Source organism: Mercenaria mercenaria, chromosome 1, assembly GCF_021730395.1.
Source record: "Mercenaria mercenaria strain notata chromosome 1, MADL_Memer_1, whole genome shotgun sequence".
Lineage (NCBI taxonomy): Eukaryota > Metazoa > Mollusca > Bivalvia > Venerida > Veneridae > Mercenaria > Mercenaria mercenaria.
Genome location: NC_069361.1, coordinates 70,699,484 through 70,716,806, shown reverse-complemented (window position 1 = coordinate 70,716,806; position 17,323 = coordinate 70,699,484). Strand labels below are relative to the sequence as shown.

The 17,323-nt window shown below is 33.7% G+C and overlaps 1 protein-coding gene and 1 long non-coding RNA gene across 3 annotated transcripts in view; one reads left to right on the top strand and one right to left on the bottom strand.

The window, feature by feature from the left end:
* The window catches only part of LOC123565614 (proprotein convertase subtilisin/kexin type 6-like), a 152,617-nt gene extending 143,064 nt beyond the window's left edge, over positions 1–9,553 (top strand). Inside the window, exons 25-30 of one of the 2 annotated variants that reach the window (XM_053550423.1) lie at positions 3,340–3,471; positions 3,746–3,874; positions 4,708–4,839; positions 5,566–5,697; positions 6,123–6,257; positions 6,673–9,553. In XM_053550423.1, coding sequence (XP_053406398.1) covers positions 3,340–3,471; positions 3,746–3,874; positions 4,708–4,839; positions 5,566–5,697; positions 6,123–6,257; positions 6,673–6,794 — 782 coding nt within the window. In that variant the 3' untranslated portion in view covers positions 6,795–9,553. The remainder of the gene's footprint in view (positions 1–3,339; positions 3,472–3,745; positions 3,875–4,707; positions 4,840–5,565; positions 5,698–6,122; positions 6,258–6,672) is intronic. The other variant, XM_053550417.1, reaches the window with a different exon arrangement.
* The window catches only part of LOC123534793 (uncharacterized), a 59,160-nt gene that overhangs the window by 40,574 nt on the left and 1,263 nt on the right, over positions 1–17,323 (bottom strand). The gene's annotated exons all lie outside the window — the stretch shown is intronic.

The window sequence follows — 17,323 nt, the reverse complement described above, 5'->3', positions numbered from 1 at the left end:
CAGAAAACGGACGCATAGAACTATATGATACTGCGCGTTTGGCTAGTTTCAGTTCAGCAACAGAGGAGGAGGTGAAAAAGCTTGTTCAACAGTCAGCAAATAAGTCATGTGAATTAGACCCTCTTCATACATGGCTCTTGAAATCATATATAAACGAACTTCTCCCAATATTGACGGAAATTGTTAACATCTCTCTACAAAGTGCAATCGTGCCAAAATCATTTAAAACATCACGAATAAGATTGTTTGTTAAATAAGCCAAGTCTTGACCAAAGCACACTCAAGAATTACAGACCTGTTTCTATTCTGCCATACCTCTCAAAAATCCTCGAAAAAGTGGTAAACAGAAGAATTGAGGAACATTTGACAAACAGTCAGTTACATGAAATAAACCAGTCAGCATACTGAAAATTTCATTCAACTGAACCGCATTGTTAAAAGTTCAGAACGACATTCTCGAATCCCTAGACAAAGGTGACGTCACAGTACTTATGATGTTGGACCTGTCGGCTGCATTCGACACCATTGACCATAACACCCTTCTTCATATACTCGAATTTAACTTCTGGATTCGCCGATAAATCTCTTCAACGGATGCCATCATATCTAACAGACCGCTACCAAACAGTATGCATCGATGGCAATCTCTCTGAACCAGTCCTTATGAAATTCAGTATTCCTCAAGGATCTGTCCTAGGCCCAAAGTTCTACACGACGTACAAAAAGCCAGTCGAAACACCAAGTGACGGTCTTAAGCACCATTTGTATGCAGATGACTCTCAACTCTATCTATTGTTTAAACCAGTTGATCAAGCATCAAAAACAGCCACAATCACGCGATTTGAACAATGCCTAAAAGAAATCATCTCATGGATGAATTCAAACATGTTAAAAATTGAATGCAGACAAAACTGAAGTAATTCTTTTTTCGAGTCAAAACACTCTAAACATGTTGAAAATCTAAAACTGAAAGTTGGTGATTCATGCATAAGACCATCAAAAACTGTTTGAAACCTTGGTGCTACGCTTGATTCGAACATGCACATGGACCATCACGTTAATTCTGTGACTTGAACATGCCATGGCCAAATACGACAAATTGGTCACATTCCAGATTCGACAACTGATGCCACCAAAGCCCTTATAAACTCGCTTGTGACATCACGATTAGATTACTGCAATGCTCTTTTGTATGGCTAGGCTGAAATCAACAACGAGCAAACTGCAAAATGTTCAAAACACAGCTGCATGTCTTATTACGTAAACAACCCGTTTTGAACATATAACACCAATCCTTAAATTTCTTCATTGGCTTCAAATACAAAATAGAATCAAATACAAAATTCTCATTCAAACATTCAAGGCCTTGCAATGACATTCGCCGGTGTATATGAGAGAATTACTGGAGGTTTACGTGCCAGCTAATCTGAGGTCAGCAAGTGCAGCCGCAAAACTATGGAATTCGCTCCCTGAAAATCTCAGAAAAGATTCATCACTAAATTCATTCAAAAGAGCTCTCAAAACACACCTTTTCAAAAATATTTACAACACATAGATACCAACTGTGACTGTTTCTACCAATAATAAATATGCTGTTGTTATTTTATGATACAGAACTACGGCAAGTCATTCGTCGCTGATGAAGATCTCTTTACTGTACCATTCATCGCGTAATTAACTAAATTGGCAATTCATCCTTTATTTCATCATGTCACATTTTAAGGGTAATGACATTCTGTGTGTGTTTTGCAAGACTCGAATTTCACTTGAAGTTTGTGATATTTCTTTCTAATACAGTACATTGTATATAATGGCACCATTTACCGGGAGGGGGTGGGGGTGAACCTCTATATGCAGCTCGTCTGGGCGTACCAGATGCTTTAAGCACTGGTATTGGCAAGAGGGGTAAAATGACCTCAAGGGGAGGGGTGCGGTCCTGACTGTTTGTTACAATAAGGCTGTATGTAATTATTATCATTTGCATTATTAATATTGTTATAATAACTATCATTAATGTTATGTACAATGCCATTGAATATATCATTTATAAAAATAGGCGTTTAATCAAATTATTCAGTTTCAGTTTTATAATTGCATGTCATGTTGTGTGATTTTCCTACATATCTGCGATAGGTCACATGTTTAAATGTGTGTGTGTCTCTATGTGTATGTGTGTGTGTCTGTGTTCGGGTTTAACGTCTTTTCAACAATTTTTCAGTCATATGAACGACGGTGTCTACTTGTAACAGTGAGCACAATGCCCAACTTTATAGTGCTGCGTCACTGGAATATCACGCCGTAGACACATGACATGATACCCCACCCAGTCACATTATACTGACACCGGGCTGACCAGTCCTAGCACTACCCTCTTAATGCTGAGCGCCAAGCGAGGAAGCTACTAGTACCATTTTTTACGTCTTTGGTATGACGCGGCCGGGGATCGAACACACGACTGTAAAGCGCCCTTGAACGTATATTTCATATGAAAAGGGTGCTCAACAAATCTGTATAATAATATAATAATAATATCAAACTTCCGGTGTGCATTGTACGACATTTAGCCCTTTGCAAAACTGAAAATGCTCAATAGGTAGGGTGTGAATGTCTTTGGCTGCGTCATGTCATTTGTTAACTTCAAAATGACACTTGCATAAACAAATGATTAATTATTAATCAGGTTTTAAGTAGTTGAAAAAGCACGCGGGATCTTATTTCATAGGAAAATCATTTTATATTGATGTTTGAATCAATTATGGCTGCAAATGGTTTTAGTAGCAGTTTGCTTCGACCATATAGAATCTACCATTTTGTAACTGTAGCAAAACATAGCGTTTAATAGATTATTCAAATTTCTCCTACACATAAGGTACTGTCATCAAATAAATCTTACCTTGCGTAAATAACACAATTTTACTTAAATAACTGAAGGACAAAATATGATATTCCATTAAAGGCGATATTTCTACACTTTAGAATTAAAGGCGTACGCTAGAGTCTCTGTATATGTGTAAGCAAATTTTTTCTTATTAACATAATTTATACAAACTTTGGATATTGAAGGACAATCATGTAAGAAACAAAAGTATGCAATAAAAGTCATAGATCACCAGTATTGAAAAAGAGTTATCTGCCCTTGAAAACGACATTTCCCGTAAAATGAAGTATTTGCTAAACCATAAATTATAAATTAAATATATATAGAAACGTCGTTATAAAGAAAATAAACAAAATTCGACATAATTCATCTTCAGAAATACTAGTAACGTTTAAAAATGATTTAATTTAGACCATACATTATATATATCATTAGTTTAGCAAACCGTTTTATGTTACTAGATGGCGAAATTGGCGGTTGGTGCCTTCAGAACGGCACGTGTTCCTCTATAAACACCTTTTGTAACAAAAGAAACAACACGTGTGTCAACTGTCCACAAAAACAGCATGTGATAGATGGCAAATGTAGGAGAGGTAAACACGGAGCACAAACTCGTTTAAAATTGTATATACGATTACGTAGGCTACTTTATGCGATAAAAAATAATGATCATCTGTTTACAAGTTAAAGAATATCTGAAAACATTATTTGCAAACTTTGATTAACAATACAAGTCTTTAAAGTCGTAAAGCCAGTAATGGCATTATAATAGCCAGAATGTTCTCTTATTTTAGACAATTTTTTCACAGATATTTCGAACTTGTAGGGATAAGTTTTACATTTCATATCGTTCTTATTATTTTTTAGACGGCAGTTTAGGGGGTTACTGCATATACTCTTGCAACTCAATGAGAACTGTATGTAACGGACGCACGAACAGATGTGAATGTCGACGTTTATATAAGAAATCAGGGAGAAAATGTGTCCGCATTGCCGGTGTGTCTAGCACGTGATCATCGCTCAGAGCTTTATACTAATAAAAACTATTATTTAGATTTAAATAACTATTGTATCATAGACCTAAAGTAACGATAATACCATAGACTTTACTTAATGACTACACAATAGACCCGAGTGGTTGGGTTACTGACTTATATCACTTGCCAATCACCGATATGGGTTCGAGCCTCACTCGGGGTGTTGAATTCTTCATGTGAGGGAGGCATCCAGCCGGCTAACGGATGGTCAGTGGTTCTATCCAGATATCCGCTCGTGAAGAAATAATGGACGAAGAGGCACCTTGGGTCTTCCTCACCAACAAAGTTGGAAAGTTGCTATATGACCTATATTTGTGTCGGTGCGACATTAAACCCAAGAAAAAACACAAGAGACGTTAAGTTACGATTATATTGTAGACCTTAAGTGACGATAAAAGCAGATATTTTAATTAACGTTAATGTCATAGACTTAAGGTAACGACGATATCAAAAACAATAATCAAGAAAAGTTTAATAGACTTCATTGAAACTTGTTTCAGTTGCTGTTAAGGTTCAGACTGCAAATCAAAAGTCAAGTGTCTTCCGCTTCTTTTAACTTGAATATATCTTTATTTTTATTTTTTATAAATTGTTATGGTGGATGTGCTATTTAGACATAGTTTGGTCGTTGTATTGGATGATCACAATATATATATATTTTTCAAAGTAAAACAAAATAGAAGTTCTAAACACAGACTTATTTAAAACTATTACTATTTACAGAAGCAAAATCTTCAAGAGCATGTCTGAAATGTACAATAATCACTAATAAAACTATACTTACATTTTCAGACGGGCAACCTGGAGGACGGTGCTTATCGAACCGAACTTGCGGCCCCTGGAACACTGTTTGCAACACATTTAACAATACGTGTGAAACGTGTCATAAATACCATCGTTGGATAAATGGCAAATGTGTCAAAGGTTAAAAAAGCTTGAAATATGAACAAACATGTATTACACACAACCACATGCTTCATTAACTAGTTGGTATAGTTGGTAAAATCCCTATATGTATTCAACAGACCTGACCAGTCTCCGTCAACTCTTCACTTATTTACATTTAGTACACAGGTTTGTTTGGAAATATAGGCACTCCACATGGTTTTCCACTTGAAATGTTTGGGTTGTTTTTTTATTGTGGGGATCTTGAGGGAATTTTAAGTCTTTCCGTCATAATTTTAGCCATATTGCGACTTTCCTACTTTTAATAGTAAGTTTGATATTACAGCGGGCACGTTCGGGCACATCGGTGACATTTTGTAAATTGTTTGTACTCAGTCTGACAAAATCTTGGTTAACGATATTAGAATTCATCACCAAGAGAATACCGTATATATATATATCATTTATTATGGAAGAGATACCCGTAAACTTCAAACTGCCGAAGAAAAATATTAGAAGCACTAATACAACGCCTTTGCTGACCCCTTGTACTAAAGCGGTAAAGTCAAAGCATTTTCGGTTTGAAAGATGAAGTAAACTTTATTCAAATAAAAAAGATACAGGCATTATGTTATCATCTTGAATTTGATAAAGCCTCTAAGCTATAGTACGAGATAAAATGAGTTGATAGTATTCGAAATGCCCTTCACAGTATATGAAATGTGTCAATGACTGTACCATTGTCTTTCTGGGTATCTCTTTCAGATGGAACATCAGGAGGAAAGTGTTTACATAATAATACATGTACTGAGTCAAGTACTGTTTGTTCTATAACCAATAACACGTGTATAAGATGTCCAGAGAAACACCGTGTAAATAAAGGCAAGTGTGTAAGAGGTAGGTGTAAGTTTCGTACGTTATTCTCTATTGTCAGTGAGTAAAAGGTGTTCTGTAAATGTTAATGGCGACTGTGGCACAAAATTAGAACAATTTTGTTTGTTACCTCGTCACTTTCTTTTAATGAAATGTTTGATTCTGAGGCATTGAGGCCGACTGATTATTACGTAATGGATATTTATGTACAAAAATGTGATTGTAGTGTAATTTAATTTTTGCAAAGTAAAAAAGGAAATCAAGTTAGTGTAACACGATATCTCTATCATGATATTTTGGGCAAATATATTTTTGTGTGGAATAACTGGTTTAGAGTTTTTTGCATTTAAATTTCTGAAATGATAAGATCATTAATCCCCTTTCCTGAAATATCAACTACTTTGAAAGAATATTGCGTATGAACACTTGTAAATGTATTAATTTCACAGATGATGAGACTGACGAAATGTGTTTGTTAAATCAAACTTGTGTAGAGGTCAATACTATTTGCGACATAACAAGAAACATTTGTGTCAAGAATTCAAATACTCACCGGGAAGTTGACAAAAAAATAGTTAGTTTGGGTATGTATCGTAAAATAGACACTTTTAGTAAGTTTACTTAGATTATTGTCTAGTGTGACGTTCCTGTAACTTTCAATTGCAAATGCTATTGCATGGCATAATATATAAAATGGTACGGATGTTAGAACAGGAAAGAGCGCTTATTACAGAAACAACTAGTTATGTTTAATAGCATTTTTATCCCTTAACATATGATTGATACAGATTTGTTTTACATAGAGTCGTAGAAGATAGAGTAAATCAATCCCGAAGATATGTAACATATTTGTATAAGTAAACATCTTCTGCTTAAGCAGAGGTTAGGAATCGACAGGTAAAGCCGAATCAAAATCAAATGTTGCACAATAAATGTTGATATTATGTGCATTATATCACTCTGATCACAGGCTAGCTAATAATATATTATTTGTTTTAGGAACTTTGGCAATACAAGTAATTGCATCAATTGCAGCAATGGCAGGCGTAATCGTTATAATGCATTACACGTGTTTTCGTGGGCGAAATGGACATCTACACAACAGACCTGTACATGTGTAACAATTTATATGCTTAAAAATCTGAGAGTTGTACATAATGTTTCTTTGACGTTTACAAGTATACCTACTTACCAGCCGCACATAAATATGTAGATCGAGTGCAACATGGCAGGAAGTAACTCAAATTCTGAAAACGTTTCATCCTTATATTCAAATAAAGTTATGCGAATATGTAAATTGTTTGTTTTCATAATTGTTTTCGTATCTTTGTTCGTACATGCGGTATCATTTATATAATAAAATCTATCAGAAGACCATTTGGAAGCGTGGAACAAAACCAACCAAAGTAGTAGTATATTACGTTTGATCGAAAACATAAAATTACTCGGAAAAGCGAAATAAGTAATTTCTTTGTCATTTTCATTTTCCATGTTATTTTTATCCGTTAAGTATACGAGTTGTTTATGTACTGCGGAATAGGAATGTTGCTGTTAATAATGTTATAGACAAAAGCTAAGTAAATTAGATTAACCCAATTATCTTAAAATATTTAATACTGTCACAGTGTCAGAAAATAAAGAAAATGCAAGTAAAAGCTTTCGAAATGTAAAAAGTATTTATGAGATAGAAAACATGTCAGTAGACGAACATAGCTTAATGCAAATTGTACAGCTGCCAAATGCGGCATTCATAGAACCGAATATTTACACTTGTGCTTTTAAACAAACATTATATAAGAAAACAGAATAGCAATAACGTGTGATATACGAAAGTTTTAAAGAAACGTTTAGCTGAATTTAAAATGCATTATATGTTGAATTAATCTAAACCAAAAATGTATTTGAAACTACTCAAAAACCGTATTTGCTGAATTGTCCGATTTGTATGACTGTGCATGTATATGCTGCAGTAAACGATAATTCTACCGAGAATGCAGTTTATAACACGGACTTTTTATGATTTAGACGATGGCGTGTTGAATTATGTTATCACAAGGAATGAAATTGTAAAACGTTAAAGCATGAGGCGTCAATGATGCACTACTAACATATCAAAAGTGCTTTACCTGTTTTGAAGCACGTATGTGTATGATTAACTTTTCAATATGATATCAAACCATGGTGTTATATGAGAAAACCGGATGATATGTGTTATTAACCCTGTATATAAAAATAAATGTGTTGCTTTGGAATCCTTGATATTAAAAGCCTGTTCCTTAGCTGTGCTACCCAGGAAAACTATTTGATTTAAAAAAAGAATAATCTGCAGAAATCTATTGCAAACTATGATCTTATAAAAATCATTTACATGAGCTTTTAGTGAATAATAAACTAGCAGGAGATGTACCTTGTAACAAACACGATTTAGATGCTACTTTGGTAGACCATTAAAAAAATTCATGATCAAATGATATTATGATGACGACACAGTTATTTTCACAGAAATTGGAAATGATTAGTAGAGAATTTATGAGAAATATATTGTAAAAAGTTGAAACTTAAATTAAATTCATCAAACTATTTTATTCAATGGTGGACGGAATAAATAAAATCTATAAGAAGATCCTTTGAAAGCATAGCATGCAACCAAGCAAAATAATAGCAGACTTGGTTTGACTGAGTCTGTTCATGAGAGGTAATAGAAAACACAATACCTCTCACATCGCCTGGCACTGGCTTAAGCGGAACTCTATTACATATGTTTTGAATGGACTCCATGATCCCAAAATGACCAGAAAATATATCAACAATGAGTCCAAGTACGGGGAGACTTTTTACAGCCGCCACACGGCAAAGATTATTGTTGTGATAGTTAATAAAATCTGTACATATTTCAGAACTGACAGAAATGGTTCTTTCGTAAAACTAAAACACACATTGCGAAGCAAGAAACAAAAGCTATGAATTTTCTTATAAAAAAGCAAAACCGTTTGTTTACTTATTGTAATGTTGATAAAATATTGTTTAACTATTAAACCTATTGTTTTAAAATTTGGGCCATGAAAATATACAGAGTTAGCGTGTTGTACTTTGAATTGTCTTGTTTATGTTCAACCACTGTCTGTTGGTATTTAAGCGATAGTTATATCCTTTTCTTGGCATATAGGAGGATGTTATTCAATAACAGCCATGCAAATTTGCTACGTCACTTTAATAAAGTTTTCACTGCATTGCAAATATTGAAAATATTACTGCTTCCTGTTGACTAATTAATGTATGGAAAAGAATGAATTTCAAAACATCAAATGACGTACATTAACTGCAAAACAGAAACCGTCTTATTAGTTTGTTAATGGATGGTATTAAGACAAAGTAAACAATTATAGACTTTTGAGTGCACTTATGGACTTGGACTTTTGAAAGATACTTAGGTCAAATTCTAAATATTTTACGTATATGTCAATAGATGGGAGAGCGATGCCCCGATTATTGCAAGGGAGCTATTGTCTTCTGCCATGGCCATTATCATTCAAAGGGACCACTCTCCCATGTATATATTTCCTTATCTATCATATAGTAAGAAAAGTTTGTCATTTTTACTGGTACTAGCACCTCCTAACATAATGTTCAGCCTTTTTGAATAGGCTAGAAGATTCAAGAATTCCAGTTTTTATTTTACGTTTTACAATGTAAATGAAACAGTATAAAAATCAAATGTCTTTACAGTTGTACTTTGCTGCTTCTAGTATAGTTCTAGATTAAGAACAAGTTATTATCAGATAATAAAACGATAACTGGACTATGAGCTGTTTCCTGTATTAAACGTCATGACGTCATTTCTGTTTACGGGAGTAACTTTTCCTCTCTGACGTCAGCGCCATTATCAAGACAATTGCCATGTCACTAATAATGATAATATCGTTTGAGTCGATTTTTGGTGTAGCCATCCAACTTGGCTTTCATGGGATGGTCTTGAAAAGACCTGAACTTCTCTGATAGAAGCAGTACTTTTGCATGTCTCCTGTCTTGTAATGACTACACAATTCACACTTCATACTTTATACTTCACAGCTAATACTTCACAGTTAATATTTCACAGAAACTATGAAGTTCGGTGTGAAGTGTGGAGTGTGGAGTATGAACTATGAAGTGTGAACTAAGAAGTATGAACTATGAAGTTTGAATTGAAAAGTTTGAATTGTAAAGTGTGAACTGTGAAGTGTGAACTATGAAGTGTGAACTGTGAAGTGAGAACTATGAAGTGTGAACTGTGAAGTAAGAACTGCGAAGTGTAAACTATGAAGTGTGAACTTTGAAGTGTGAACTGTGAAGTGTGAACTATGAAGTGTGAACTGAAAACTGATGTTTCTATAATATACATGTATATATATATATAGCCTTATGTATGAAGTGTGAACTGTGAACTATGAAGTGTGAAGTATGAAGTCACCTCCGGCCTTTCGTATATCAACAATATGATACTGCACTTTGATGATATATAGTAATGCATTCAAACACCCTGTAAAGTTAAAGAATGTTAAGTAAAAGCATGCAGTCGATGGTTATTCGTAGTAAACTACTGCGTCATTGGTATATATCTAAAGTATGTTGAACTGTTTTTTTACTGGAAATGAGTACTCGTAAGTTTATTATCAAGTCTACGGCTGCCTTAAAGGGCCAAATTTTCGGGTCTGTAGCGATATGACGTCAGAAGTGGTAAATTATTCCGCACTGAACTACATTGTACAGCAGATATAGTTGTGAGACAGTCTATTCCTCGCGGTTATATAGAAATCACCTTCCATTAATGAAAATGTAACGTATATAACCACAAAAGATGTTTAACTATTCTGACAACAAAATGCAATTACTTTTCTGTTATTATGAAAATCAATAACACTAATAATGAGAGTAAAATATAAATGTAAAAATAATAAATCCTGAAACTTTCCTATTACGTTAGAGCAAAAAAACCTGTAGCGTCACTTAACATATAGTATTACGTTTTATATAAAAACTTATTTTTTGGAAAGAAAAGATATCTTACATCATTTAAAAGATGAAATATTTTCCCCTAAAACCATCATGAACGGAATGATAATTTTATACTGACGGCAATATATTTTCATTACTTTAAAGGCCTTTTGCAATTTCGCTTGACATTGTTGACATAGGAACATTAAATTTTGACGGCAAGTAAAAGCCTCTTAAGAGAATATCACCTGAATCAAAATAATAAAATGTTTATCGATATTTTAGTGTAAAGGGAAACTACTACAACGGCGCGCAAGGCAAAAAAATCAATACCGACAGGAGTTGCGGTTCTCATGCATAAATAGACTGGCTCTAGTCCCTATGTTTGTTCTTATTTACATATATCAAATGTTCTTCATTAAGAGGGAAGTAACTCCAGAAGGTTGTTTCTACATTGACATTTTATTGCCCCCTGGCTCTAAACATTGGGACTGGTGAAAGCTGGCTATCTGTGTCTTACGTGAGACAATTTCCCATTAATTTCTTTTAGTGCTAATTAGCTGCTATTACTGTGACGTGTTATCTGAGGGTTTCATGTGCTAACCATCATTTAGCTTGTATCGGCTTATCAAACAACAGCAATGTGCTTTTACATATTTATCAGACGATTTGTGATCTTTTTTAATTTTTTTTCTTTGCAGTGGCGAAAGCTTAACTTTTGAAACTGCCTCGTTCGCATTTGCATTTTTTCCATTATGACAATGTACCATTACTGTTGAGTCACCTCTTGTACCTGAAGTGACGTCCCATAGCTCGGACATGCATTTTGGTCAAATTCTGCGTCCTTTTATCCTTGGAAAATCCTTGTTTTAGTTTTACGTGCAAGTTCCCATCTTCAAAACTAATGTAGATATTGAATTGAATTTTCATATGTGTCTTAAGGGTTATAAAACTAGGTGATAACATCAAGTTCTATAACTTTGAAATGCATTTTGGCCAAAGTATGCCCATTTTTAAATTCAAAAAATCCAGGTTAAAGTAAATTTTGCATGCATTGATTTCCCATCTCCAAAAACGAATGCAGATACTGGATTGAAACTTTATAAGATATTCATTGGAAATAAAATTGAAAATAATCTACTGACTTGGTGTCATCAAGAACTGGCTGCAGCCAAAGATATCTCACTGCCGACCAAAACAGAATTCCGTACTTTACTGTTCGACTCCTCGGAACAACCGAAGACACTTGGCCATTTGCCGACCTTAAGTCTCTACGAGGCTATATTGGGAGATTCATTGTGCATGACTTTATATGTAAGTGTCAAGATTTTGAACTCAATTCGATGCTGAACCGGAAACCAATGCAACTCGTGGTGTGATGTCCTGGTGTGATGTGATTGTATCGTGGAGTCTTGGTTATGATGCGGGTTACTGTGCTTTAACACATTGAAGTTTTTGCAGTGTGTCTTTAGAAATTCCATACAGCAGCGAGTTACAGTAGTCTACTTTTGATGTAACCAGAGAGTTCACAAAAGACTTGGTAGCATCAGACACGTGCCCGTTGTATAGCATCGATACACGCGAAGCCGTTTATCCTGGGAAGAACCGGTACAGGCCTTTAAGTGAGGTGTTGAAATGTGTTATTAATTATTCAAACTCAATTATTTTCTGCTTTATCATATTACTCTAGAGCATCTCAGAAATTTCCAGTGCCTGGACCAGGATTCGAACCGCGGACCTCCGGATTGACAGTCAAGCGTGTTACCACTAGGCAATCGGCCCACCTGTGTTAATTTTTATATAGATAGCAAATATTGTTCTCTTTCCATTGGTAGCTTGTAAAATTCTATTTTTATAAACCTTTTACAAAACTCAAGTTCAGAAAATGTCACTTTTTTCGCTATATTTTTGATTTGATCAATACATACTTTTTTTTTCAAATCATCGCGATCGGCCACTCACAACTTAAAAGAAGCTTTGTTCAAATATATCTGTAGTTATTATGCATGTTCACTTTTGCGAGCCCAGAGGCCAAAAGTGCATTTTTTGCAGGAGATAAAAGGTACCTATGCACCTAAGCCTACAATAAAGCTTTTGGTAGAGTTGTCTCTATTTTTATCCAAATATTTTACTGAGGTTATTTTTTGAGTCCTACAGTTCGTTTTCTGAAAATTGTCATTAAATCATTTTTTTCTGATCATGCACTTTGATAAATCTAAAGAATATTAAATTATGTTCAAACAATGACTATAGATCTTTTATCGCACCTTTATTGGTTTATTGGCTTCACGAAAATACTCAAGCATGAAGTTAAGCTTATAATTGCGCAAAATAAAGATAATTAATGATTCTACTTTATTATCTAGATATAAAAAACTAATAGAATATCTTATAACAGCTTAAACAAGGCATTCAATAATTACGGTAGTACCCGTCGAAGATTGATCTATTAAGATGAAATCTAAAACGATATCACATTAAATATATGATCCCTAACGAACAGAAATATTAATTTGATAATCTTAAGCATTTCTTCTATTGTCGTGCAACTTATACAACAAAGGTTAATTTGAATAGAATCAGAGGGTGGAAAATAATAAATTTAGTTAAGTTTTGAATGCATAGGTTCTAGTTTTTTTCAATTGTAAATTTCTGTCATTTTGGGTAATACAGTTTAATTCGAATTTTTACACAATTTTATTAATCATTTTGGAAGAGTCAATCAAGTTAAACTGTATTAGAAAAAGAAAACAAATGAAAAAGCTAGTACAGTGTTCTTGGTGAAAATAGATAGAAGTTGAAAATATACATGAAAAAAAAAGAAAAAGACCGAGCCTACTATCGTTTTTTAACGTTGTTTAAAGGAGTGACTATGTCACCTTTCGAAAAAAAAAGTTTCTTCCTTCTCTATTAAATCTAACTACAATTTTCTTCAAATATTTTGAACCAATGTTTTTGTAAGATTGTGTAAGTATATGTTTGTTTGTATTTTTTGTTTTAAATGTATGGTAAAAAATAGAACAGAAGGGTAGTACAGCAGGTTTCGCTATATTTTGACTCATAAATGTAATATCACACTAACAAAGTTTCCATCGTGTGTACATTTCTCGAATAAAAACAAGAATTGCTTTTTCTGGATTATTATTAATTATCATATTACACTCGTTACACATACAGTATTTTATATTTGAAAACAAAATGTCTATGAATAACTGGGCACGAGTTTAAAAAAAAGCGGGCCATTAACCCTAAAGCGCTCACCTGTGTAAAAGACTTAACGTGCATTTGTATAACGTAATGGTACAAGTACAGAGTAAGGTATATATTTATAAATATAAAGGCCTTAGCTATTATGGATTCAGAGAAGAAGATATTCAAAGTTTCTTTTATACTAGGCTATGTAATATACATGTCACACAGATGAGCATGGTCATTTTTTGAACCTAGGGCAATCATTGAACAATTACGGTAGACAGCCAAACCCTCATATCGCACGCAAAATATCAAGGCTCTAGCTATTGATTCAGAGAGGAAGATTTTCAAACTTTCTTAAAAATAAGCATGTAGTAAGTACATGTCACACACACAGGGGTGTTGCCATTTTTTATCCTAGGGCAATGATTTGAACAATTATGGTAGAGAGTCAAACCCTGATATCACATGCCAAATACTTTTTAAATATATGCAATTTAGCATATTCCTCGTTTAATGCGTATTTTGCATTTTTGATATTTCTGAAACATTTTTCTCTGAAAGCCTTCAACAAGAGCGTCGTGATGACCTTAGATCGCTCACCAGGGTTATATGAGATACATGCTTAAAATGTCAAATATGCTAAAATATTAAGAAAGTAGCCCTAGTAGGTCACATTTATGTCACTGAAAGTCAGTATTAAGATCGGTGTGCTAAACTTTACATCTCATCCAGATTTTGTTTAGAAATTGTTGACGGACGCCTATTGACGATTATTTTTGATGAGCGACAAATATGTCGTTGAGTTTAGAATAAAAAGGATCCTTTAATCTTGTCTCATGTAAATCCAAAACGATAGATTTTGATACCCCCCCCCCCCCCCCCCCCACACACACACACACACACGCACACACACAAACTAACTTAAAGATGAAAACATTTTTTTCTGTTGAGTGAAAAAGAAACAACAAAATTACGGGACCATCGAAATCATTTTCTCGTAAAACTACATAACGCTACCCCTACCCCCATATCACAAGATAGCACAACTGAGTATTTTTCCAGCATGTTCCCGTTTAGATAAACTGTACTCAGTCTGTTTGATTTTTCTTAGTATAATTATATAAAATTATCTCTTTAGTTTTTAGTATAATTAGATAAAAATATCTCTTAAAGCTATTACTTTGGGGGAAATTATTTCAGTGCAGAACTCAGATTTTAATGGTAAGATTATATTTGATATATGAAAATGCGATAAAATCAACACTATTACCGTTGCAATGAATTACCTTACACTATCCCTACCCCAGATAAAAACTGAGGAATGCGTAATTCATTGGGTTTTCTAACGTCCCATGATCAAAATAAACACTTCATTCATCTCTATATCAACACTATTGCAAATTAAACAATATCTCTCTTCACGTGGTATTCTATTTTTATCGAATCTTCCAGTTTATATCCTTACCATTAAATCTAAGTTCTGCACTGAAATAAGAACAAAGAACTAAAGAGATTGATCTATTTAGCAACTTGGCTAGATAGAAAGACTATCCTTTGCAAAGAGATTTAGCACTCCAGAGTGATTTTTCCTAACATAAGAAGCCTAGCAAATATCACAGATATGAGTAAATCCTCTGGTAAAACATACTCCTACACTTATCTAATAATATATTATGTTGACCTATTTAAATTTGTAAATGAAGTTGTGAAAACATATACTGAACAGAAAAAGAAACTATCCAGTTTTATAACTGGGTTATTTTTTATTAAAAAAAATAATTTATAAATCACTTGTGTTTTTCATATCACACTACACTTAAAGAACTTCACGTGTATTTTTTTTTTAAATCAATCAACCGTGAAGTCAGTAGTCCCACAATAGCTGTTTTGCACGAAATTCACGTGCGCCTGTAATTAACAATTTTCTTTTTGAAATTTTATTGTCATTGGAAATATTATTAATTGACTAACTCGAAAAACAGCATAAAGTTTAAAAGATATTGTTGGTCGCACCGCACGACTGAATCAAATTTAGCGCGAGCGCCCAATTGGAATTGGGATGTTACAATGCATCTGGCCCCATGTGGTTCTGTGACGATCTGTGTATGAAAAGAATTGGAACCACTGCCTTACCCTTGCATGATCGTAAGAGGCGACTAATAGGGTCTTAACACTTGGTTTTGCAGTAACTCTATGATTCCAGCAGGTATGCATATTTTGATTCCATACCTCATGTTTTTATTTCGATGTAAATGAGATGTGGAACCAAAATTTGTAGTCCTGTTTGGCGCCATATAACCTATACTGTGTTGGTGCGCCGTAAAACCCAAATAAATAAATAAATAAATAAATAAACAATGCAACTGACGCGCAGAAGATATAGCCTTTCAAACGGCTATTGTAGGACTACTGACTTCACGGGTGATTGATTTTTAAGAAAAGTGTAATTTTGGTATGAAGAAACAATTCAAATTTGAAAAAATTATTTTTTATTTCAAAATATACCAGTTATACATCTGGATAGTTTCTTTTGCTGTTCAGTATATAAATTAAGGGAGGACCTACATTGTCGACCTGTCATCATGTAATATAGCTGTATTATACCAGAATTTTAAAATTATTTTCAGGAAGTTCTTGTGGGAGAAATAAGTAGGTCACTAGGTCGTGGTGGGTCTTTCAGTAGAATTAAATAAAATTATTCGCGTTGCGAAATTACCTTTGTTAGTAGTTTATCCCAGTACTAGTTCGGTCTGCAGTTTATGCCAGTATATTAAGGCGTTCTTTGTCACGTAAATTTCGTGAAATATTTCGGCGTATATAAGAGTGAATTGGTAGTGTTCTCACCACTCGATGTTTACGATTGGCAGCAAACTCCCTCCCATGATGTCTGTTGTGCTTGTATTTCATTTATAGCTTGCTTCGTATGGAAATCTTTTCTCTAGACTATTAGTTTATTTAATTATAAAATTAATGTTGTTATTTTGGCTTATGTTTACTACTTTACATATTAGGTTATGTTAAGTTTTGAAAATATATCATGCGTGTTTTTTTTTCAAAGTAAATCACTCCGATTGCTTGTTGTAAAGCGACACTTTCGGTTGTATCTGTTTGGTTTAACCAATCTTCTAATGATGTATTTTCTGATAAAATAGTAAACCACGGACAAATTTAGGGATTTTATTAATTATCAAGGCCTGTATTTTACGCAAAATTGAAATAGTTATCTTGAAAACATGATTGAATTTACTTTTAGTCTCCATTCAGTTCAAATTTGCCCGGATGCTAGATCGATTTGAACCATTTGAACCATACATTATATCGATTGTTGAAATATGACTTCGCGAATAATTGTATATTTGTAATTATATGTTGCCAATTATAACCTTATTCCTACTTTTGTCTTGTTGAAGTTAATTGAGATTAGAGAAAAGTTGATTTACTCACAGCTTTAGCGTGATTAAAATCTTTACAGTAAAGTCAG